At 40.3% G+C, this 22,028-nt stretch overlaps 1 protein-coding gene across 1 annotated transcript in view; it reads left to right on the top strand.

The window, feature by feature from the left end:
* The window catches only part of SLC9A4 (solute carrier family 9 member A4), a 58,824-nt gene that overhangs the window by 18,116 nt on the left and 18,680 nt on the right, over positions 1–22,028 (top strand). Inside the window, 7 exon segments of the mRNA XM_017864930.1 lie at positions 10,214–10,473; positions 12,028–12,245; positions 15,033–15,131; positions 15,134–15,234; positions 15,800–15,886; positions 19,386–19,456; positions 21,288–21,449. Coding sequence (XP_017720419.1) covers positions 10,214–10,473; positions 12,028–12,245; positions 15,033–15,131; positions 15,134–15,234; positions 15,800–15,886; positions 19,386–19,456; positions 21,288–21,449 — 998 coding nt within the window.

The raw sequence follows: 22,028 nt of genomic DNA, 5'->3' as shown, positions 1-22,028 counted from the left end.
GGGGGGGGGGGGGGGGGGGGGGGGGGGGCCCTGGCCTCAGCCCAGGAAATCATTTCTTCCCCTAGGCCTCCAGCCCTGTGATGGGAGGGACTGCTGTGAAGGTCTCTGATATATCCTGGAGAACCTGGAGACGTCTCCCCCATTGTCTTGGTGATTAACATTCAACTCCTGATTACTTGTGCAAATTTCTGCTGCAGGCTTGAATTTCTCCCCCAAAAAATGTTTTTTCTTTTCTACCTCATCCTCAGGCTGCAAATTTTCCAAATGTGTATGCTCTGCATCCTCTTGGATGTTTTGCCTATTAGAAATTTCTTCTGCCAGGTACTCTAAATCATCTCTCTCAAGTTCAAAGTTTCACAGATTTCTAGAGCAGGGGCAAAATGCTGCCAGTCTCTTTGCTAAAACATAGAAAGAGTTACCTTTATTCCAGTTCCCAACAAGTTCTTTATCTCCATCTGAGACGACCTCAGCCTGGACTTTATTGTCCATATCACTATCAGCATTTTGGCCAAAGCCATTCGACAAGTCTCTAGGAAGTTCCAAACTTTCCCACACCTTCCTGTCTTCTGAGCCTTCCAAGTCTCTTGGAAGTTCCAATCTTTCTTGTCTTCTTCTGAGCCCTCCAAATTCTTCCAAACTCTGCCTGTTACCCAATTCCAAAATCACTTTCACAATTTTGGGTATCCTTATAGTAGCACCCTACTCTACCTGTACCAATTTGCTGTATTAGTCCACTTTCATGCTGCTATGAAGAAATACCCAAGACTAGGTAATTTATAAAGAGAAAGAGGTTTAATTGACTCACAGTTCCACATGACTGGGGAGGCCTCACAATTATGGCAGAAAGCAAAGGAGGAGCAAAGGCACATCTTACATGGTGGCAGGCACGAGAGCATGTACAGGGGAACTGTCCTTTATAAAACCATCAGATCTTGTGAGAACTCACTCACTATCATGAGAACAGCATGAAGGTAACCATCCCTGTGATTCAATTACCTCCCACCATGTCACTCCCCTAACACATAGGGATTACGGGAACTACAATTCAAGATGAGATTTGGGTGGGGATACAGTCAAACCATATCACCACTCCAGTTAGCTTCCATATCATCCACTCAATTATTCTTTCCCTTCTCTTAGTTTCTATTTTTCAGTTTTTCTGTCCCACAACTCATAGTTGTTCATGGTCCCTCATTGTACCTTAATCTATCTCATTGTATTTCTCTAGTCATCCATTCCAAGTCAATTATGTTTGTAACAGAAAAAACAGTTACCATAGCTGCAGGCTGGGCAGAGGGTTTTACCTCAGACTACTTCCCAGACCCCAGTCTATAGATAGACTTATTGAGGGTCTGTCTACTCTCACCCTTGAGTAGAAAGTCCCTTGTTAAAAGTAATGTAGTCAAACAAGACTACGCCTTCCTCAGATGCTATGTCATAGAAGTTACCCTTACAGGGATCCATGTGCATGGTGGGGACCATAACTATCATGGCTAGGAGGGTTGGTGATCACAACAAAATGCAATTAATTATTATTAGGGCCTCAGCTATCAGTGTCAAATGAATCCATAAGATTTAATATTATGACTACAAAGAGGTTTCTTACTTTGGTTCTTAAGGACAGTTAAAAGTCAGTACATTTAATGAACTGACATGGCTATAAGGTTTCTTTATTTTATATGAATCAGTATAATGTTAGCCAAAGCATACTGTAAAAAATTAAGGATGTTACTGTAGAGCACCACTAAACATAATACAAAAAATTTGATCAATAGATAAAATTAAAATAGAATTATAAAAGTATTCAATAGATAAAAATGAATGCAGGAAAGGACAATAAACCAGGAGTGAAGGAGGGGAAAAGAAAAAATATTGTAATATGGTAGATCTAAATCTAGCCATAACAATATTACATTGACTGTTAATGGACTAAACACTCCAATTAAAAGCCAGAGATTAATAGAACTGATTATAAAGCAGGGCCAAAATATATTCTATTTATAAGAAATGCAATTTAATTATAAAGACATAAATAAGGTGAAAGTAAATGGATGCAAAAAGATAAACCAAGCAAACAATAAGCATAAGAATATTGATTTGGCCACATTAGTATCAGTTAAAAGACATAATGATAGAAAGTATTAGAAAGATAAAGAGGGATCTATCATAATGATAAAAAAGCTGACTAATCAAGAATACCTAAAAATTGTACATGTATATGCACCTAATAATAGTGCAACAAAATACATGCACTAAAAATTGACAAATTGAAAGGCAGAAAATGACAATTCCATAATTTTAGTAAGAGATTCTAATACGTTTCTCTTAGGAAATGATACTAAAATCAAGTAAAATATCATTAGCAAGGCATGGAGAATCTGAATATTATCAACCACCTTGCCCTAATCCCTATTCATAGAATATTGTGCCCAACTACTGCAAACTCAACATTCTTTTCAAGTGCTTACTGTATGCTTAATAAAAACGACCATACATTTGACAACTAAAGAAGCCTCAATAACTTTAGAAGCCTCGACGCCACACAGAGTATATTTTTTGTCCACAACAAAATTAAAAATAAATTTAAAATATCTAGGAAATTCTTAATATTTGGAAATTAAACAACACACTTCTAGATGTTTCATAGTTCAAGAAAGAAAATAACATTTTAGATATCTTTTAAATAACATTTAAAAGTACCCCAAAACAGAAATACTTTGAAGTGAATTTAACAAAGATACGCTAGATCCTTTCACTGAATACTATAGAACATTACTGACAGGAATTAGAAGACCTAAATAATATCATATTCATTAATGGAAGAGTCAGCATTTCTCCCATTTTATCTATAGATTCAATAAAAGCCAATCAAAATCCCAGCAAACATTTTAGTAGAAATTGACAAAGCTGATGCTAAAAATTTGTTTGGAAATGTGAATGACCTAGACTACATGAAACAATGTTTAAGACTAAAGAACAAAGCTAAAAGACTTATGTGATGACTTACTATAATGCCATGATAATAATAATAATTCTACACAAATGACAATATTAATTAAAGAATAGAGATATAGACTATGAAAGAGACTGGAGAGTTTAGAAATAGACTTACATATACATGGTCAATTAATTTTTGGCAAAAGAACCAAGGCAATTCAATGGAAGGCAGTCTATTCAACAAATGGTACTGAAAAAATCTGGTATCCATGTGGAAAACATGAAAATCACCCCTAACCTCAAGCCATATTTAAAAATTAGCACAAGATGTATCACAGATGAAATGCAAAAGGTATAATTATAAATGCCCTGGAAGAAAATATGGAAATAAATCTTTATGACTATAAAAACAAAGACTTTTGATCTTGGAGTAGTCAAAAGACAGGAAAAGCACAAATTAAAACACACACAAAAAAGAAAAGCAATGAATTGGATTTTATGAAAAGAAAAGAAATGCTCTTCAAAATGCACAATCAGAAAAGCAAGCTACATATGAAAGAAAACATTCACTATACATGCATTTCACAAAAGACATAGAGAATATGCAAATAATTTTAAATAATTTTAGTTCTCAATAAGGCTATAAACAGCTCAATTAAAAATAGGAACAAGATTTGAGCAGATACACCATAAAAGATGATATATTGGTGGCCACTAAGCACATGGAAATATGCACAACACAATTAGTAATCAGAGAAATGCAAATTAAATCACGGTGAAATGCCACCCATCCATTCGAATTACTAGAATAAAAAAAAAAACTGACAATATCAAGTGTTGACAAGGATATGGAGCAACTGGAAATCTCATACATTTCTGGTGGTGTTCTGCAGTAGACAGTGTTTGTCCAAGTCTACCCCAAAAGTCCAAGGAAGCTGAGAGGCAGATAAAAGAGATGTATATACCTAGTTTTTAAAGAAATAAACATTTAACAGAGACTTAGGAACAGAAGCTATGCTTGTGTCTTTAGCAGTGGTGAGACAATACAGTGGAGCCCCATGCCATTAACTCCCAGACCCAGGGCTTATATACCATAGAGAACGAATGTGTAGAACAATTGTAGGGAAAGGCAAGAATGTTGTATAAATCTGTCTATAGGCAGAATTTATGGGCAAAGTTGTTTGGGCTTACTGTACTTTACTTACTGTAAATCAAGGGTACAATTTACAGTACATGCTTTTACAAAAAGAACAGTGGATAAAACAGAAATCTTAGAGGCATTCCCGGAACTGGGATTAATCAGAAATCAACATGGTGGATTAGCATCTAAGATGAGGTTGCTTTAGGCTCCACAGGTGGGTATATAAAATGATATGATAACTTTGTTTTTATTCTTTCTAATTTTGAGAGAGAGTCTCACCATGTTGCCCAGGCTGGAGTGCAGTGGCATGATCTCTGCTCACCTGCTCACTGCAATATCCATCTCCCAGATTCAAGGGATTGTCGGGTCTCAGCCTCCTGAATAGCTGGAATTACAGGCACATGCCATCACACCCAGCTGACTTTTGTATTTTTAGTAGAGACAGGTTTCACCATGTTAGCCAGGCTGGTCTTGAACTCCTGGCTTCAAGTGATCCACCTGCCTCAGCCTCCCGAAGTGCTGGGATTACAGGCATGAGCCACCATGTCTGGCCTGATATTATGACTTTGAAAAACAATTTGGCAGTTTCTTAAAACTTTCACATGTCTACCATACTACCTAGCCGTTGTACTCCTAGGTATATATGCAAGAGAAATGACAACATAGGTCTACAAAAAAGGCTTGTACATGAATGTTCACAGTAGCAACATTCAAACAGCCAAAAACTTGGGGGTGGGGAGTGGACAAGTATTCATTAACAGGTAAATAGGTAAATAAATGAAGAAAATATGCCATAACCAGATAGTGGAATACTACTCAGGTATAAAAAGGAAGGGACAGCTAATATCTGCAACAACTTGGGTAACTCTCAAAAACATCATGCTGAGTTAAATAAGCCAGAAAAAAAGAGTTCACAATTTGTTATTCAAATTATATAAAATGCAAATTAATCTACTGTGACAATAATAAATTAGAGATTTCCTGGGGCAGGGTCAGAGAGAAGGATGGACTTCAAATGAATGAGGAACCTTTCAGGGTTCATGGAATTGTTCTATATCTTGACTACAGCGATGGCTCTATGGGTGTCTACAATGTCCAGGATTCATTCATTTTAGATGCGGTTTATCATATGTAAGTCTTTCCTCAATAAAGTTAACAAGAAAAAAAAAGTCAGCACATTTGGGATTGACCCTTCACCTCTGCTGAGCACTGGTCGAAGGACTAATGTTTTTAGTCATTGTGTGAGTCTCTGTGTGTTAAAAGGGCTTTGCAAACTTTTACAGTGGCGTCAGCTACAGGACCATCACTATTATAATGTTGGAAGGCTTGGAGAATCTTTTGTTAAAGGTAACACGAAAGGATCATTTGCTGAGACAATGAGTGAAGAGGGAAAATCTAACCTTGTTCTCCATGGGGCTGTGGACATGTTTGAGATTTAGCATTGGCTGAGCTTTTCCCTTCAGTGTATAAAAGATACACACACATTATTGTGACTTGAAATGAGCCCAAAGAAAATCTTTTGCAACTATAATGTTACCCAGAGCCTGGTAATTTGAAAGGTAAGAACTGTTTTTCGTGCAGTAGTAAGGATTGTGATTGTAAATGCAATCTTCTTAATTATATGTACTACTTTAGCTTCTGAAACTGCCATGGCATCTTTCTGGCAGGGCACACCGGTGTCCAAAGACAAGGCTGGCCCAATTGCCTTTCCCAGGCCATTGGAACAGTCTGGGTAGCTACTAATAATCTAACGAGCTATGTAAAAGAATTTTAGTTTATGGCAACAATATTCAAATCTTTGAGTCTCTGTCATATTCTCTGAGTTTCCTTTGGATTTGAGAGTCAAATAAACAGTCAGGTTCCACTTAACCTCATTCAGATTTTCCTTTTCTGGGATTGTGGGGAGTGTGTGACTCCTCACTGTGGCTTCACTCCTTTCAGTGTGAGCTCAACTCCAACAGTGCAATACCCAGGCCTTCTAAGACCGGTATGTGGCAGAAAGTGAAATTGGACTAAACAAACTCACCGAGTCAAGACACAACCACTAAGATTCTTTTGGATTCATTCAAAATCATAAGTCACATTTTGTTTCAAATACTCAGCCCAGGTTTTCTTAAAGCATGGCTTCAGTTTGTTTAAATAAAATAGACCAGGATTTTAACAGTTTTGCAAAGTATGATCGATACACAAACAGACAGATAGATGTTGTCCAGGTCCTTCATGGATCAGACACTCAGAGTGCATTAAACATACAAGAGTTTTACTAGAGAAACTCCTGTGAGGCAAAATGGGGAAGAAGCCCAGGGGGATGGGAGAGCCCTCAGGTCACAGTGCAGAGTGATTCCAGGGGAAGGAGAGAGGGAAGGACAGAAGCTGGATGGGACTGTCTTTACTGCATTTCTTAGAGACTTTATCAAGCTCATCAGGAACCGCAGGCTAAAACACGTATCCAAGGAGTCCTTTTCCTTCCAGGAAGGGGCCTATCTCAGTGTCCCTGCTAAGCTCAACTTAGCTGAGAATGGCAGATGGGAATCCCTGCAGTTAGAGATCTGAGGGGCTCCGACTGCCCCAGATAGAGAGGTGGATGATAGCAGATGGATAGATGATAGATAGATAGATAGATAGATAGATAGATAGATAGATAGATAGACAGATAGATACATAGACAGACAGATAGAATTAGAAAATACATACCTGTAGTAGCTTTCTCTAGGAGGGATTGTGGGACATTTGTGGGGCTTTTCCTTTGTTTTTTTTTTTTTTTTGTTTGTTTGTTTCTGGACATTTCTACACTTTATCATGTATATTTTTAACCAAATTCAGTTTAAGATTTCTGCAAGTCTTTCTCTTTTTAAGTAATTCCTTTCCTAATATCAGAAATTCACAATGCCCATGGTATGTGTGTGTGTCTGTGTGTTTGTTGCATGTGTCTGTTGCTTGTGTGTCTGTTGTGTGTCTGTTGTGTGTGTGTGTCCATTGTGTGTGTCTGTATGCTGTGTGTATACTTGCTTGGACCATTGGCACCAAGCTTTCTGATTCTTCTTCATCTTCACCAGCTTCCTCTCCTCCCAGAAAATACACTAGAAACTTATCTTTGAGGGAAGACGACAAGCCTATTATAACCTTCTGCCCACATTTCCTTATCTAACCATGCTTATTGGCTACTGGTTACTTATTACATTGAGCAGAGAGCACTAATCCATACACTCAAAACCTGCATCCTAGGCTCTCTTAAGAAATGTGATTGAACCATTTGGGGAATAAGCCACAGTTTAAGACCTTGTAAAATTCAAAATAAAATTATCCGTGCTCTGAGAGATTTGTAAAGAAAACTTCTAGTCTGTAATACAAGTTAACTTCACAGTATGGTCATTTTGTTTATAAAAGCTGCACTGGGTGGAATAGTGTTCCCTCAAAGATCCATGCTCACCTGGAACCTCAGGATGGGACCCTAATTGGAAACAGTGTCTTTACAGTTATCCTTATTGAAGGCGAGCTCACACTGGACTATGGTGGACCCTAATTCAATGCCTGGTGTCCTTATAAGAAGGTGATATGACACAGAGGAGACACACAGAGAAGACCAGGTGAAGATGCAGGCAGGGACTGGAGTGATGCACTCACAAACCTAGGAACAGTGAGGACTGCTGGCAGACACCAGAAGAAGCACACTGCCACGCCTGGCTAATTTTTTGTATTTCAGTAGAGATGGGGTTTCACCGTGTTGCCCAGGTTGGTCTCGAACTCCTGAGCTCAGGCAATCTGCCCGCTTTGGCCCCAAAAAGTACTAGGATTACAGGTGTGAGCCACGGTGCCCTGCCTAATTTTTTGTATTTTTAGTAGAGATGGTGTTTCACCATGTTGGCAAGGCTAGTCTCGAACTTCTGACCTCAGGTAATCCACATGTCTCGGCCTCCCAAAGTGCTAGGATTACAGGCACAAGCCACCACCCCTAGCCAAAAACAACAATCTTTTATCATGAAGGTGATATTAGAGGGAATCAGCAGAGGTCAGGCTTACAGACGACCTGGAGTGGACAGGACTAGGAAAGGGGCTGGAGGAGGAATGAATTCCTGTAGGCTGCAGACCACAGCAAGGGGTCAGTGTGCACACAATGCAGTGTGCGGTTCTGGTGAGTCCTGAGGATGAAGCCAAAGCCAGAACCCAAAGGCTGTCAGGCCACACCCGATATCAGTGGTGACACCGAGTGTCCCCGTAAGGAAGATGATTCTCATCTTGGAGAGATCAGAGTCAAGCAGAAGGCCTGGGCGAGTCTGGCAGAGTGCAGCATGGGGGGCCACAGCCAGAGGAGACATGAGAGCCAACTGTGAAGGTGAGGGGGCATCTATAGTTCTAGAAGGTCCATGCAGTCCATCTGTGCCTCTGCAGCATGCAGAATACCATCGTGGCCACGATTTCCTTGAGTTTTAACTTCCGCCCTCTGCTCTGATATTTTGCAATTTTCCTGGTGTAGATAGAGGCTCAGAGGCATGTACTGTGGTTTCGCAGGACTCTTCAGGGGCTGATATTCCCAAAGGTCTTCATTTCTGCAGAAATCTTCGTTCAGCTCTTCTCTATGTCTTATTACCTGTACACCTGCTGCCGCTTTGCAGGAGCTAGATCATAGTTCTGGGCTGTGGAGCGGCATGAAACCGTGATAAGTAGATCCCTGCAGCTTCAAAATAACGTTGAAATAAATAGAGAAACAATGGGAAAATTCAGAGAGTATGTCACATAGGCTAGAGTCGTTTGGGGAATTTGATGAAATGATGTGTATGGAGGGAATAACAGTCTAGGTGCAATCAGGTAAGATACACCACATGATAGGTTAAATAAAGAATGTGAATGCATTATAAAATGTATTAACTATAATAAAGGCATAACTATAAGATATAAGGAAACTCTCTATATACCCTAGGGCTGAGGGAGGGCACCCAAGGAAGGACACGCTTGAGAGGGGTTCACCTCTTACCGGAGAAGGTGTGGACTGGCCACTGGGTAGCAGAGAAGTTGGCTGCTTTAGCCAGACTGGAGCTGGTCTGGAGTTGCTGGGCAAACAATCGACCACCCTCTGGAAGGCAGGCAGGGCCAGACATAGTCAGCAATCCCTGTGCCAGGGCTGCAGTGGGAGCCTGCACTTGGAAGATGGCAGAGAATCTTCAAAAGAGCAGGCTGCATCAGGGGAGGGGGAGAAGGCTCTCAGAGGGTGGGCTGCTGGGAGCGCTGGGCCACAGACATGTTGCACGTGGGCCATGCTGGGGTTTTTTGCAGACAGGTTATCGCCAGGCCGAAGCTGTAGGGTTGCAGAGGGATCACTTTCAGGGCCTGTGGCTCAGGCAGGATCCGCTGGAGTTCCTCACACCCACATGGCTGACTCTCCCCACAGGCCTCAGAAAAACTGCAGGAAGCCCCTTCCACCTGCACCTGAATGTCCTTTCTTTTTTCTTTTGAGATGGAGTCTCGCTCTGTTGCCCAGGCTGGAGTGCAGTGGCGCAATCTCGGCTCACGGCAAGCTCCACCTCCCAGGTTCACGCCATTCTCCTGCCTCAGCCTCCTGAGTAACTGGGTCTACAGGCGCCCGCCACCATGGCTGGCTAATTTTTTTGTATTTTTAGTAGAGACGGGGTTTCACTATGTTAGCCAGGATGGTCTCGATATCCTGACCTCGTGATCTGCCCGCCTCGGCCTCCCAAAGTGTTGGGATTACAGGTGTGAGCCACCGCTCCTGGCCCTGAGTGTTCTTTCTAGGCCCTCTACCAACGCAGCTTAACTAAGTGCTCACTTTAAAGAAAAAAATGCTTAAAGGAATTTCACTGTCTATTATAGAACACAAATGGAACAGTACATTTGGAGTTTAGAGGCAATAAATTAACTGCCACTGAAAGCTTACCAAAGAGACCAGCACGTAGTAGGGGCTCAGTGATTGGAAGTTGTGAGTATTACACTTTTTATTCAGTGAAACCAAATACATCTAAATTATTGGGAATACAGTTAAAAGGCAGTCATCTTAGTATTTTTTGTTGTGTAATTTATTTTTGTGTATTACTCAACTAGACACAAAGCTGAGAATCTGCATGCAAAGTATTCCTAGTTTCTAGTCATAATTCATATTTATTTTCTCTCCTTTTTGTCTAGGTCTTATACAATATGTTAATTGCCTTTACAAAGATGCATAAATTTGAAGACATAGAACCTGTTGACATCTTGGCTGGATGTGCCCGATTCATCATTGTGGGGCTTGGAGGGATATTGTTTGGTATCGTTTTTGGATTTATCTCTGCGTTTATCACACGTTTCACTCAGAATATCTCTGCAATTGAGCCACTCATCGTCTTCATGTTCAGCTATTTGTCTTACTTAGCTGCTGAAACCCTCTATCTCTCCGGCATCCTGGCGTGAGTACAAACCAAGGATCAAGTCACATAGTAACAGAAAGAAAGTTTAGGACCACATCATGTGAACCAGGCATCTGGGAAAGACTTGACTAATGACGCTAACTCTCCAAGGTGTTGCAGGATTTAGGAGCTTCTAAACTTTTATAAAACCTGATTCAGGTCTTTGTCAAACGAACATTCTCTCCAATGTTTGCCTTCGTCTTCGTCTTGTGATTTGCCTGAGGAAAGCATAGCAATTATCACTTCAATTTAGAAGGCTTAGGAAAGCTGGTACAGAGAAGATCTGGGGAAACTTCAAGGTTAAGTTCTCATCTCAGTAGTGTGTTTTTTCCTTGAAAAGTGTTTTTTTTGTTTTTGTTTTTGTTTTGAGACGGAATCTCTCTCTGTCGCCCAGGATGGAGTGCAGTGGCGCGATCTCTGCTCACTGCAAGTTCCGCCTTCCGGGTTCACGCCATTCTCCTGCCTCAACCTCCTGAGTAGCTGGGACTACAGGTGCCTGCCACCATGCCCGGCTAAGTTTTTTGTATTTTTAGTGGAGACGGGGTTTCACTGTGTTAGTCAGGATGGTCTCGATCTCCGACCTTGTGATCCACTCACCTTGGCCTCCCAAAGTGGAAAAGTTAATTTTAAAGTTGAAAAGAGGCATGGCTGAGGGACTGCCATTCCTGGGCTCTGCCTTCCGCTGTGCCCCTCCAACCACATCATGCAGCCATGGCTCTTCAGTGTGGGATGAAACTAGGCAGGTGGGATAAGACTAGAAATCTACATTTCTTGGCTCTAACGAAAATATTTTTGAAATGTGTATCCTTATGTCCTTGTACCCTTGAGATGTTTATCTTTGAATGAGGCTTCTCAGCATGGCTTATTATATCTGGTCATGTTGTTTTCTCTATGGCACTATCTTTCTTTCCAGCTATTCAGGCTGATACATTTACTTTTATTGTAGAGAAATACCTCTTTCAATTAAATGTGATAGTGTAAACTCCAGGCGTCTGTCACTTTCCCACCTGGAAAATAATCAAAACTTCTAAGACAAGGCAAGTTTTTTTCTTTTTCCCATACTTGCTTAATGGCTCTCGCGCAGATATATTTGAAATAAAGCCAATAAAAGAGAACCTTGCATTGCTTTAGAAGTTTTGATCATTTATGGTTGGGTTGGAGGAAATGAGAACCTTGCTGAATTATTCTGTTATTTCGGTTTAAGGCAGAGTAAAGTAGAGTGTGAGTTGGGACTGACAAACTCTTCATGAAGAGGGCAAGAGAGAAGCATTCTGCATTGGGTGTGCCCATGGGGAATTATGTGTCCTTTTATTTCACTGTGCCACGCCCACCTTCCCACCACATTCAGCTTTACCTTGTAAAGATCCCTCAGGGAGGGAAAAGAGGGAGAAAGATGATCTGTGGACAATCCGCAGCCACAGAAGGGAATAAGGGAGATATTCTTGCATCAACAAGGGCTTCATGCATCTGTGGCATCGCCTGTGGGGAGGGCGTTTTGTGGAGGGGGAAAACCTCATGGATTTTCTTTGAGACTCGACTCTGCTCCTTTTATAGAATCACAGCCTGCGCGGTAACAATGAAAAAGTACGTGGAAGAAAACGTGTCCCAGACGTCATACACGACCATCAAGTACTTCATGAAGATGCTGAGCAGCGTCAGCGAGACCTTGATCTTCATCTTCATGGGCGTGTCCACTGTGGGCAAGAATCACGAGTGGAACTGGGCCTTCATCTGCTTCACCCTGGCCTTCTGCCAAATCTGGAGAGCCATCAGTAAGAGACGGCAGGACCCCAGAGTCTCTGGTCTTCCTGCATTTTCAGTTCTTTTATTCCCATCTGCAATGTAAAAACTGGAGGACTGAGTAGATGCTAACTGGTTTTACCGGTTAGGGTAGACTAGGCACCTGGTTGTGAGCAGGAATCTTTCCTGTTTGTTCCCTCAGTCAGCTCAAAGTAATTAGTGGTTGATCAGGTTCTGCAATGAAGCAAGGTCAGGCAAGGAGTATTTTATCTAATTGAAGAAAGAGCTTTCACATCTACCTATTTAAATATAATTCAGTCAATGGAAAATACATGTTTGTTACTTTTATTTGGAGTTGCACCAATGTTTTTGGTTCCTAAGACCAACATATCCCTTGCTCTTCACTTCTTTGCAGATTTGTATCCTCTCGCACCTTAAATCAGATATGGATTATAAACTGTGGACATTTATTTACACTTTCACTATAGGATAAGTGAGATCTCATAAATTGTATTCTATGGAAGACAAATAGTGATAGAAAATATCCCCCTAAACAGTATAGGTGGTTTTATTTGAGGGTTGAGTGCATGAATGTGTGATGTATAGCAAACAAAAAAATCAGGAAGTGAATATTTTTAAAAGAGCTTTGTATTAATTAGTAAGAACAACTTTAGAGTGTAACTGGCATCACACCTGTAAAATGTAACTAATCTTTTAAAATGAGAACTAGTGGTTGATGATTTATCTTGTACATTTATTTTTCAGGAGCCAGAAAAGAACATTAAGCACTGACATACAATATATGTGTTGCCTTTTGATTACAAGAAAGTCTATTTTTAAGCGACTCGACTAATATTTGAAGCGTTATGTTAAATGACTTTGATCAATATTTTCAAGCCAATTACTCAAAGAGAAATTAGGCGAAATGGCTGAGAACGTATCTTGAACAAATTAATTCCAAATTCATTTAGGATGGGTTTTAGGTTCTAGAGGAGATTAACAAGAATAGAGAAATATGAAAATATCTATAAGTAACTCTGAATATATATGTTGTTGGGAGAATAGAGGAAGCTGTGATACAAGTTTATTATCTCAAATCACAGTGTTTGATCTTGGACAGACATTTAACTGCTCAAAATCATCTTCTTCAACCACAGAATGACGGATTTGAACGAATTTCTTAGTTCCTTTTCAGTTCTAATACTCTGGGAATCTACACGGGAGGAGAGCGAATGCCCAAGTGAAGTAAAATTACAGAGCTTTAGCCCAGCCAACAAGAAAAGAAACTAACTAGAAGAGGAGGATTTGTATTGCAGGAACCTCGACATTGTTAATCCTTCATGATCCAGATCAACCCCATACTCTTACAGTTGAGGAAATTGATGGGAAAACCACCAAAACAGTGACAAAATTGGCCGCATCACAGTAATTGCCAGAGCCAGGTGTTAGAATTTGGTTCTCCCCCTCATAGCCTATTCTCTTCCTACCCTGACTCATCACAGCTAATAGTAGTTCACACTCGTGAAGGCTTGTTACATAAAAGGCTGCATCTTACGTTATTTATGGATGCTAAATTTATTTAATCCTTACATTCACATTCTGAGAGAAAAACTATGGCTACCCCATCAAGCAGATGAGGAGTCTGAGGACATGAAATGGTTAAGAACCTCACTCAAGGTCACATGACTGGCATGGAGAGGATCCAGGACAAACACAACAAATTTTTTTTTTTTTTTTTTGAGGCGGAGTCTCGCTCTGTCGCCCGGACTGGAGTGCAGTGGCCGGATCTCAGCTCACTGCAAGCTCCGCCTCCCGGGTTTACGCCATTCTCCTGCCTCAGCCTCCCGAGTAGCTGGGACTACAGGCGCCCGCCACTTCGCCCGGCTAGTTTTGGTATTTTAGTAGAGACGGGGTTTCACCGTGTTAGCCAGGATGGACAACAATATTTTAAAAAGTAAATTTGCTTATCTTTGCACTGTCCATGCGCCTATTATCAAAGAATGCTTGCTGGCAAGTCTGTGTGACGAGAAGTACATAAGGATGTGGAGAGTTTTATTCTACTAAGTGAAACTCTTCTTTGATTTATCAGAGCTTTAGTGAAAGGACCTTTCCTACCAGGCACCACCGCAATGGTGGTACCTAAGTTATGTGAGCCACTTGGGGATGAAAATCAATGTAGTAGAAAACTCCTCTATGTTTCCAGCAAGCTCTTCCACCCTAAACCTTCTGTTTAAGAAGCTCACTGGCAGTAAGAAGCACCCACTCACCCCCTAATCTTTGCCAACTTCCTTCCTTGTTTGCAATGAACCTCAAGAGGGACAAGCCAACAATAAAGGATTTGATTGTAGAACCATAGTCTCTAAGAGGACCCCTCTCATTTTTAAATTACAGACCTCCTTTGGATACTTAATGAGAATATGAGATGATAAGAATGTGTTTATCCACTCCACCCACTCAACAATACCCTTGCTTTGACTAGGTTTGAAAGGCAGGACAAAAATTATGAATATAGATTAGAAAATATATACCTTACATTTAAAAAATCAAGATGTTATTAATTTAAACACACTAATGCAGACACATACACACAACACATGCCAGGAAACTGTAGCGAAGATTCCCACTTGAAGTGCTACTATCTCTCAACTGACAAAGGGAAAAGCCATAAAAGATACTCTACCTGGGATAGACAATCATGGGTATATGATGCAGTTAGGCTGTATTGTTTGCAAGGCACGCACACACAACCTCAGTTCAATGGCTCTGTATCTCTGCTCGTTCATGATCCTCTGCTCTAATACATATTTCCCCTTTTCTAGGCGTATTTGCTCTCTTCTATATCAGTAACCAGTTTCGGACTTTCCCCTTCTCCATCAAGGACCAGTGCATCATTTTCTACAGTGGTGTTCGAGGAGCCGGAAGTTTTCACTTGCATTTTTGCTTCCTCTGTCTCTTTTTCCTAGGAAGAAAATGTTCGTCACTGCTACTCTAGTAGTTATATACTTTACTGCATTTATTCAGGTAAGTAGATTTCCCTTATATTTAAAATAAATAGATTATTTCAGGACAATGTAGTAAATTAGTAAAATACAAATAAAGACATTTTATCTGATTTTCAGATCTGCGCTCAATACCCAAACTAAATTTCCAGAGATTTCTAGATCATGTTTGTGACCATCCTTTAACTTCTAAAATATACTGCCTTTTAATCAATACAGCATATTAATAAAAAGATTCCTGAGTAACAGGTGACTAATAGCTACTCTACATTTCTGAAAAGAGATTCCAATTAGTACTAGGTAGCATACGTTTTGTTTTAGTGGGAGTTAGCCCTTAATGAACCAATGAATGTTTATTTTAATGGGTGAAAACAAATTCCTATATTAAAATACAAACAATGTATCTATTTTTATTGCAGTAATTAAAGGAACGAAGACCTGAAGTGAACATTGGAGCATTTATTCTGTAATAGCTAGTACCAAAACATATAGATTGGACATTCTAATAGTTTTGTTAATAAATTTGCTCTCTCTAGTGACAGTGTTCAATACAGCAGAACCCTTTTATTTTGCTATTTCTGATCTAGGGAATCACAGTTGGCCCTCTGGTCAGGTACCTGGATGTTAAAAAAACCAATAAAAAAGAATCCATCAATGAAGAGCTTCATATTCGTGTAAGTTATCTCATAGTCACAATAAATAAATTAATAAGACATTTTCCCTTTGTTACCATGAGACGTGTTCACACGTCACTAGACTTCCTCTTTCCTCCCCCACTCTACTGACTGTATAAGTTTCCTATGGCTGCTGTAGGAAATTGCCACAAACTTAGTGATTAAAACAAGGCAGATTTATTGTCTTATAGTTCTGGAGGTTGGAAGTTCAAAATCCAGGTGTTGCAGGGCTGTGCTCCTTTCTGGAGGCCCTGGGGAGAATCTGTTTCCTCACCTCCCACAGCTTCCAAAGGCTGCCTGCGTTCCTTGGCCCATGGCCCCTTCCATCTTCAGAGCCCACAATGACTGCATCCCTCCAACAATGATCCTTCTGCCTCCCTCTTCCACATTGAAGGAGCTTTATGATCCCACTGCATCCACATGGATAATTCAGGAGATTGTGTCCAGCTTAAGGTCAGCTGATTAGCAACCTTAAGTCCATCTGCCACTTAATACTCCTTTAAACTAAACTACCATACTCACAAGTTCTGGGGATTAAGACATGGATATCTTTGCAAGGTCATTGTTCCCCCTACCACAGTCTGCCCTCCGTCTCCCAAAGATTCATATCTGTTCCACATACAAAATACCTTCCTTCTATCCCAACACCCCAAAAGTCTCAATACATTGCATCATCAATTCAAAATCCAAAATATCATCTGAATCTTATCAGGTCAAAAATCCCAAATCTCATTATCTCCATCATCTAGAGCAGGGCGTAGTGAGGCTCTGGGTATAATCTATTCTGAGGCTCAGTTTCTCTTCATCTATGAATTTGTTGAAATCAAGAAACAAGTTATCTGCTCTTAAAATATATGGTAGGACACTCATTGAATAACAGTCACGGCTATTGCCTTTCGAAAAGCTGGGGAGATAATGAAAGAAAAAAAGGAGTCATCGATACCAAGCAAACATCAATGTTTCCTGGGCAAGCTATTTGGTTTCATGGGCTGGGAATCCCCTAATCCCTTGCAACTCTTTGTTCCACCCTCTGAGTTCTCAACTTCACCCTCTGAATCATGCTTCCTTTGTTTACAAAGGTGGCATAAATTTGCAGCTGAGTAACTTTATCAGTCTATTTCTTGCTTATAGAATTGTGAGGGTCTGACAATATTTTATTTCTTTCATTTCCTCCTCCTTTTTTGTCCAAGTTGGTGGTGTTTCCATCAGGGTTCAACAGAGAAGCAGAGCCAGTAGGATGGATGGATAGAGATAGAGATGGAGATGGAGATGGAGATGGAGATGGAGATGGAGATGGAGATGGAGATGGAGATGGAGATGGAGATGGAGATGGAGATGGGGATGGGGATGGGGATGGAGATGGAGATGGAGATGGAGATGGAGATGGAGATGGAGATGGAGATAGAGATAGATAGAGATAGAGATAGGGATGGAGATGGAGATGGAGATGGAGATGGAGATAGAGATAGAGATAGAGATAGATGGAGATGGAGATGGAGATGGAGATGGAGATAGAGAAGAGATAGAGAGAGATAGAGANGAGATAGAGATAGAGATAGAGATAGGGATAGAGATAGAGACAGAGATAGAGATAGGAAGAGATTTGTTGTAAGGAATTGTTTTTCAGTATTGTTGGGACTGGCTAGGAAAGCCCAAAATCCATGGGACAGGTCATCCAGAAGAACTACTGTCTATAAGTAGGATTTTTTTTTTTTTTTCATCAGGGAAGCCTGGGGCCTGTTCTTAAGCCCTTTCAACTGATTGAATCAGACCCATCCAGATTATCTGGGTCATCTCCCTTATGTAAGACAACTGATTATGACTTTAATCAGATCTACAAAATACATTTACAGCAACATCTAGAGTAATGTTTGATTGAATAATCGGGGAGTTGCCTGGTTAAATGGATACCTCAAAATACAAAAACACAGTGACTAACAGTCAAGATTGTCCTGCTTGTTTCTAAAATCACTGTTCTGATGAAATATGGGGTCCTCTGCCTTTTTTGAACTCTTACTATAAGAGGGGCAGAGGGTGCTACTTCTTTTGCAAACATGGCTGAGTGGCAGATTTTAGTGAAAACATCCCAGGCTAGCAAAGATGAATATGACATTGAGCATGGTTTCTACCTGTTTGTTTAAGTTCAGTACAACATTGAAGGGATACCACTGTGTATAGCTCCAAGGAATAGAAATGAGAACTAATGTCTGAAGGGTTATAGGCGGAGACTTCAACTCAGTTAATGAAAGAGCGTTCTGACAATCATTTCCTGATTGGCACACCTGAAGCTGAAGTGGATGTGTCTAACCAGTGATCGGGAACATGTGGCATCGTTGCTGTACATGAGATTCAAGCTTTGAGGAGATAGTTGAACCTGAAAAATGTTAGGGTTCTTCTATCCCTGAGAGTTCACCATTTTAATACTAGAGAAACTGATGAATGATGAAGTCTTCTAAAATCTACCCTAAAGTTTATGGTCAAAGTGACCTAGGAAATTTGGTTATTTAAATTCCAGGAAATCCTAATGAAAAATTTTCAAGGCCATTTGAAAATAATTAACAGATAAGGATAAGTAGTGACTGTTTTGAAATACGTACCGCCTTAAACTGATCATAGATTTTTGTCTCAATCTTTGTCTCCTATGATTTATTATTTTGACAAATTAGATAATCCACCTAAGTCCATGGCACTTGGATATTGCATTCTTCTCTCATTTATTTTTCTTTTCCTCAAAAAAGTTATAATTTTTGGTAGAAAGTAGTGAATCAATTATTTAATAATTAATTTAATATTTGAATCTGTTTTTCAAAACAAAATTCAGAAGCCAGTATAGACTTCAATAATTTCAAATTTAAAATATTTGGAGACTAATTTCATAATTATTTTGAAGACTGCACTTCTTCCTAAATTTCCATAAACAATTTTGGATAAAACAAATGCAATATAATTTGCTCGAGTGGTGAAATGTAAGTACTTAGATCAAACAAGCATATTAAAATAAGGAATATAGATATTTTGTTTTATATGTTATAGTATAATATTTATAGAATTATATTTTCAGAAATTATATGATTGGATAGCAGTGTGTTCTTTTCTTTTGCAATGAAATTAAAAGTAACAGTTATTACAATTATTTAATAATATCTTAAATATGATATATTTTATTGTTATTAATTATCCTCCAAATGATTTCAGTAATGAGACATTTCCTAGATCATTCTAGAAAAGTATTATCCAAAGCAAATGCCAGGTTCCCTGTTTTCACTACATATTACGTGAATTATCAAGAAACTTATCTACCGAGTCTTTAAACCACAAAACAAAGTTGAAATTACTGTGAAAGGCATCAAATATTTTATTACACGAACACAGTGATAGAAAGTCAGATGCGCTCCAGAAAATTAAAGCCTCCTTTGTTTTTTAAGGTGTCTTAGCTGTCCTGTGTGTCTTTCAGAGTTTGCGTTTCTCCAGCAATCATTTCCTTGTGTTTGTTTGGCAGCTGATGGATCACTTAAAGGCTGGAATCGAAGATGTGTGTGGGCACTGGAGTCACTACCAAGTGAGAGACAAGTAAGGAGGCTGAGGGTTTCACTCCCTGGCAAAGGATACGGGTGGCATGGGTAACTTCTAAAGGTTCCATTGGAAGCTGGGCATAAAACCAGAGAGAATTCAGGGAATGGAGACCAAGGAGATAAGGTGCTCCAGAGCCATCCCCTACAGGAAGCAGTTGAAATTCCAGGGCATGCTAAGCCTGGAAAATAAAGAGTTGTCAGGTGGAAGACGCAGTAGACTCGGTGTAGGTTGTTTCAGAGAGAACTAGTACAGCTAATGGGTAGAAATTAGAAAAGTAATATTTAAGTTAAAAACAAGGACAAGCTTCCCAATGATAAGATCAGCTCTACCATGGAATGGCCAGCTTGGAAAAGGAGTTTGGAAAGGGAGTTTGGTGCCTCCTTAGGAATCCTGGCAAGGGATTCCTCCATTGTGGGGAAGGCCATGGTGGAAGATCTTTAAGATTCTCAAATACAGTAATTCTTTTTTAAAATGCCCAAATCCCTCTTCTCCACCATATCTCACCTTTCAGAATGTATTGTTTTACTGGATTTAGTTTCCAGTTGAGGAGGAAGGTTGCGGCTGGAGTGAGTAGCTGGCAGCTCACTGAGAATGGGGCTCTGAGAAGCTCTCACTCTTGGGCTCAGGCAAGGAAAAGAAAGTGCAGAAGGAGATTGAGAAGAAGTGGTTAGAGAGTCTGGCAGGGAAGCAGGAGCGAATCAGGGAGTGGAGGGCACAGAGGGAGGACCCGGCAAGTCAGGAGACACAAAGCATCCAGGATGGGAAGGATGAGGGCAGCCTCTGGAGTTGAACAGAACAAGGTCAAGGCGATCTCAGTGAAAGAAAGTCAGGGAGGGTGTTATGGTTGGGGAGGTGATTACCGTGGGCTGAGAATACACAGGAGCCATGGCTTCTCATGAGGTCAGAAAACTAGAAGACAGAAGATCGACCCAGTCGGAATAAGAGGAGGCCTGGTCTGAGCCGAGCTCAGACAGCAAAGCTCAGGAAGCCAGCCCCTGACCCTGGAGGGGCTTAGCTGACAGAGCTCATGGACCAGGAAACCAATTGCCAGATAATAAACCAGCAGCCCGGGAAGCTATGTTCCCCTCTGGAAAATAAAGCAGGCGGGCCAACTACTCTTTGAATGTGCAGTGATTGAAAGTGTTGAAAATTCCAACTCCAAACAAATGGCTGACTCTGAAGGCACCATATGCAAAGCTCAGCTCGCTCGAATGGGCCGGCCAGAGGTTCCTTACAATAGTCAGCGGCCATCAGTCTCGCCTATTCACAGTCTCCATCATTCAGGCTATTGGGACGTATGTAGGGTTTTTTCTTCCCCTTAATTGGTAGGATTCAAAATGATCTGCAGCATAATGGGGCAAAACTACTGTAACTACCGGGCCATTTAAAGTTATTGGGTTCTGGTTGAATAGGCCAGTATTACTGTAAGTGCAGCTGCCGCTGTTATGCGCCATTAGAATGGAACACTTGTTCAAAAGCTTCAGCCCCCTCATTTCTTCTCTTACAATTGGAGCTGAGCTGGGCTGGGCCTCCCCCTCGCCTCACTTATGCACACTTTTTGCCCTGATTGCAGCTTGTCCCTTCCTTTTGTTTAGTTGATTTTCAATGTATTCAGGCCAGTAGGCCATTCTTTTTTTTTTTATTTTAAAAAATGCATAAATACTATGAATTAAAAAAAAAAAAAAAGTGTTCAAATGCTGTGAATACCAGGCACTGTCCTGATGTTTCTTCAGAATAAAGTTAAGTAGTAAGTAGTTTAAGAGAAATGCATACTTACGTAACACATACAGACGTTCAAGATATCAAAAATGTTGGTTTTCATTTTTAGGTTTAAGAAGTTTGATCATAGATACTTACGGAAAATCCTCATCCGAAAGAACCTACCCAAATCAAGCATTGTTTCTTTGTACAAGAAGCTGGAAATGAAGCAAGCCATCGAGATGGTGGAGACTGGGATACTAAGCTCTACAGCTTTCTCCATACCCCATCAGTAAGTCATATCTGTTCTTTGTTCTAAACTTTCACTGTCAGAATTCCAAGGGGAACTGACTCATTGCCTCATTTAAAGGTACACGAGGAGTAAAGAGGCAGAAATATAAAGAAGAAATTATGTTTAAAATATGTAATCTAAGTCTTGGCATTTTTATGGCTTGGCCAAAGCTCAACGTATTTTACCTAGTTTCTGAAAATTACTTTCTAGCAAATGTCGCTTGCTTAGAGTTGTATGACATCTTTCTTTGGGAGGAAAGGGCAAGTGAATGTGTAGAATTGCAGCATATTCTACAGGACTGTCTCAGTGTGCTCCTGACATGACCCCTGTGCATGTGATTCTGTCCTTCCTACCACTGTGTTTCTTCCCATAAGCCATTTCTCTTCCTTTTTTACATGAGAGATGAGTTAACTTTCTGAGATGATAACTTGGATTTGGGAATGAGTGATGATAGCAGGAGGTGTGGTCATTGGTGGTCTATGTAAAGACAAAGTTGTGTTTGTAATTGCATCTGAGGCGAAGGTCTACATGAGATTGTGAAATTTGCCTTGAGTCTATGTGAGACCAGCTTGGAGTAGA

This window comes from Rhinopithecus bieti, unplaced genomic scaffold (genome assembly GCF_001698545.2).
Source record: "Rhinopithecus bieti isolate Rb0 unplaced genomic scaffold, ASM169854v2 scaffold_76666, whole genome shotgun sequence".
Lineage (NCBI taxonomy): Eukaryota > Metazoa > Chordata > Mammalia > Primates > Cercopithecidae > Rhinopithecus > Rhinopithecus bieti.
The sequence above is the reverse complement of the archived record's forward strand: the minus strand, read 5'-3'. Positions and strand labels throughout refer to the sequence as shown.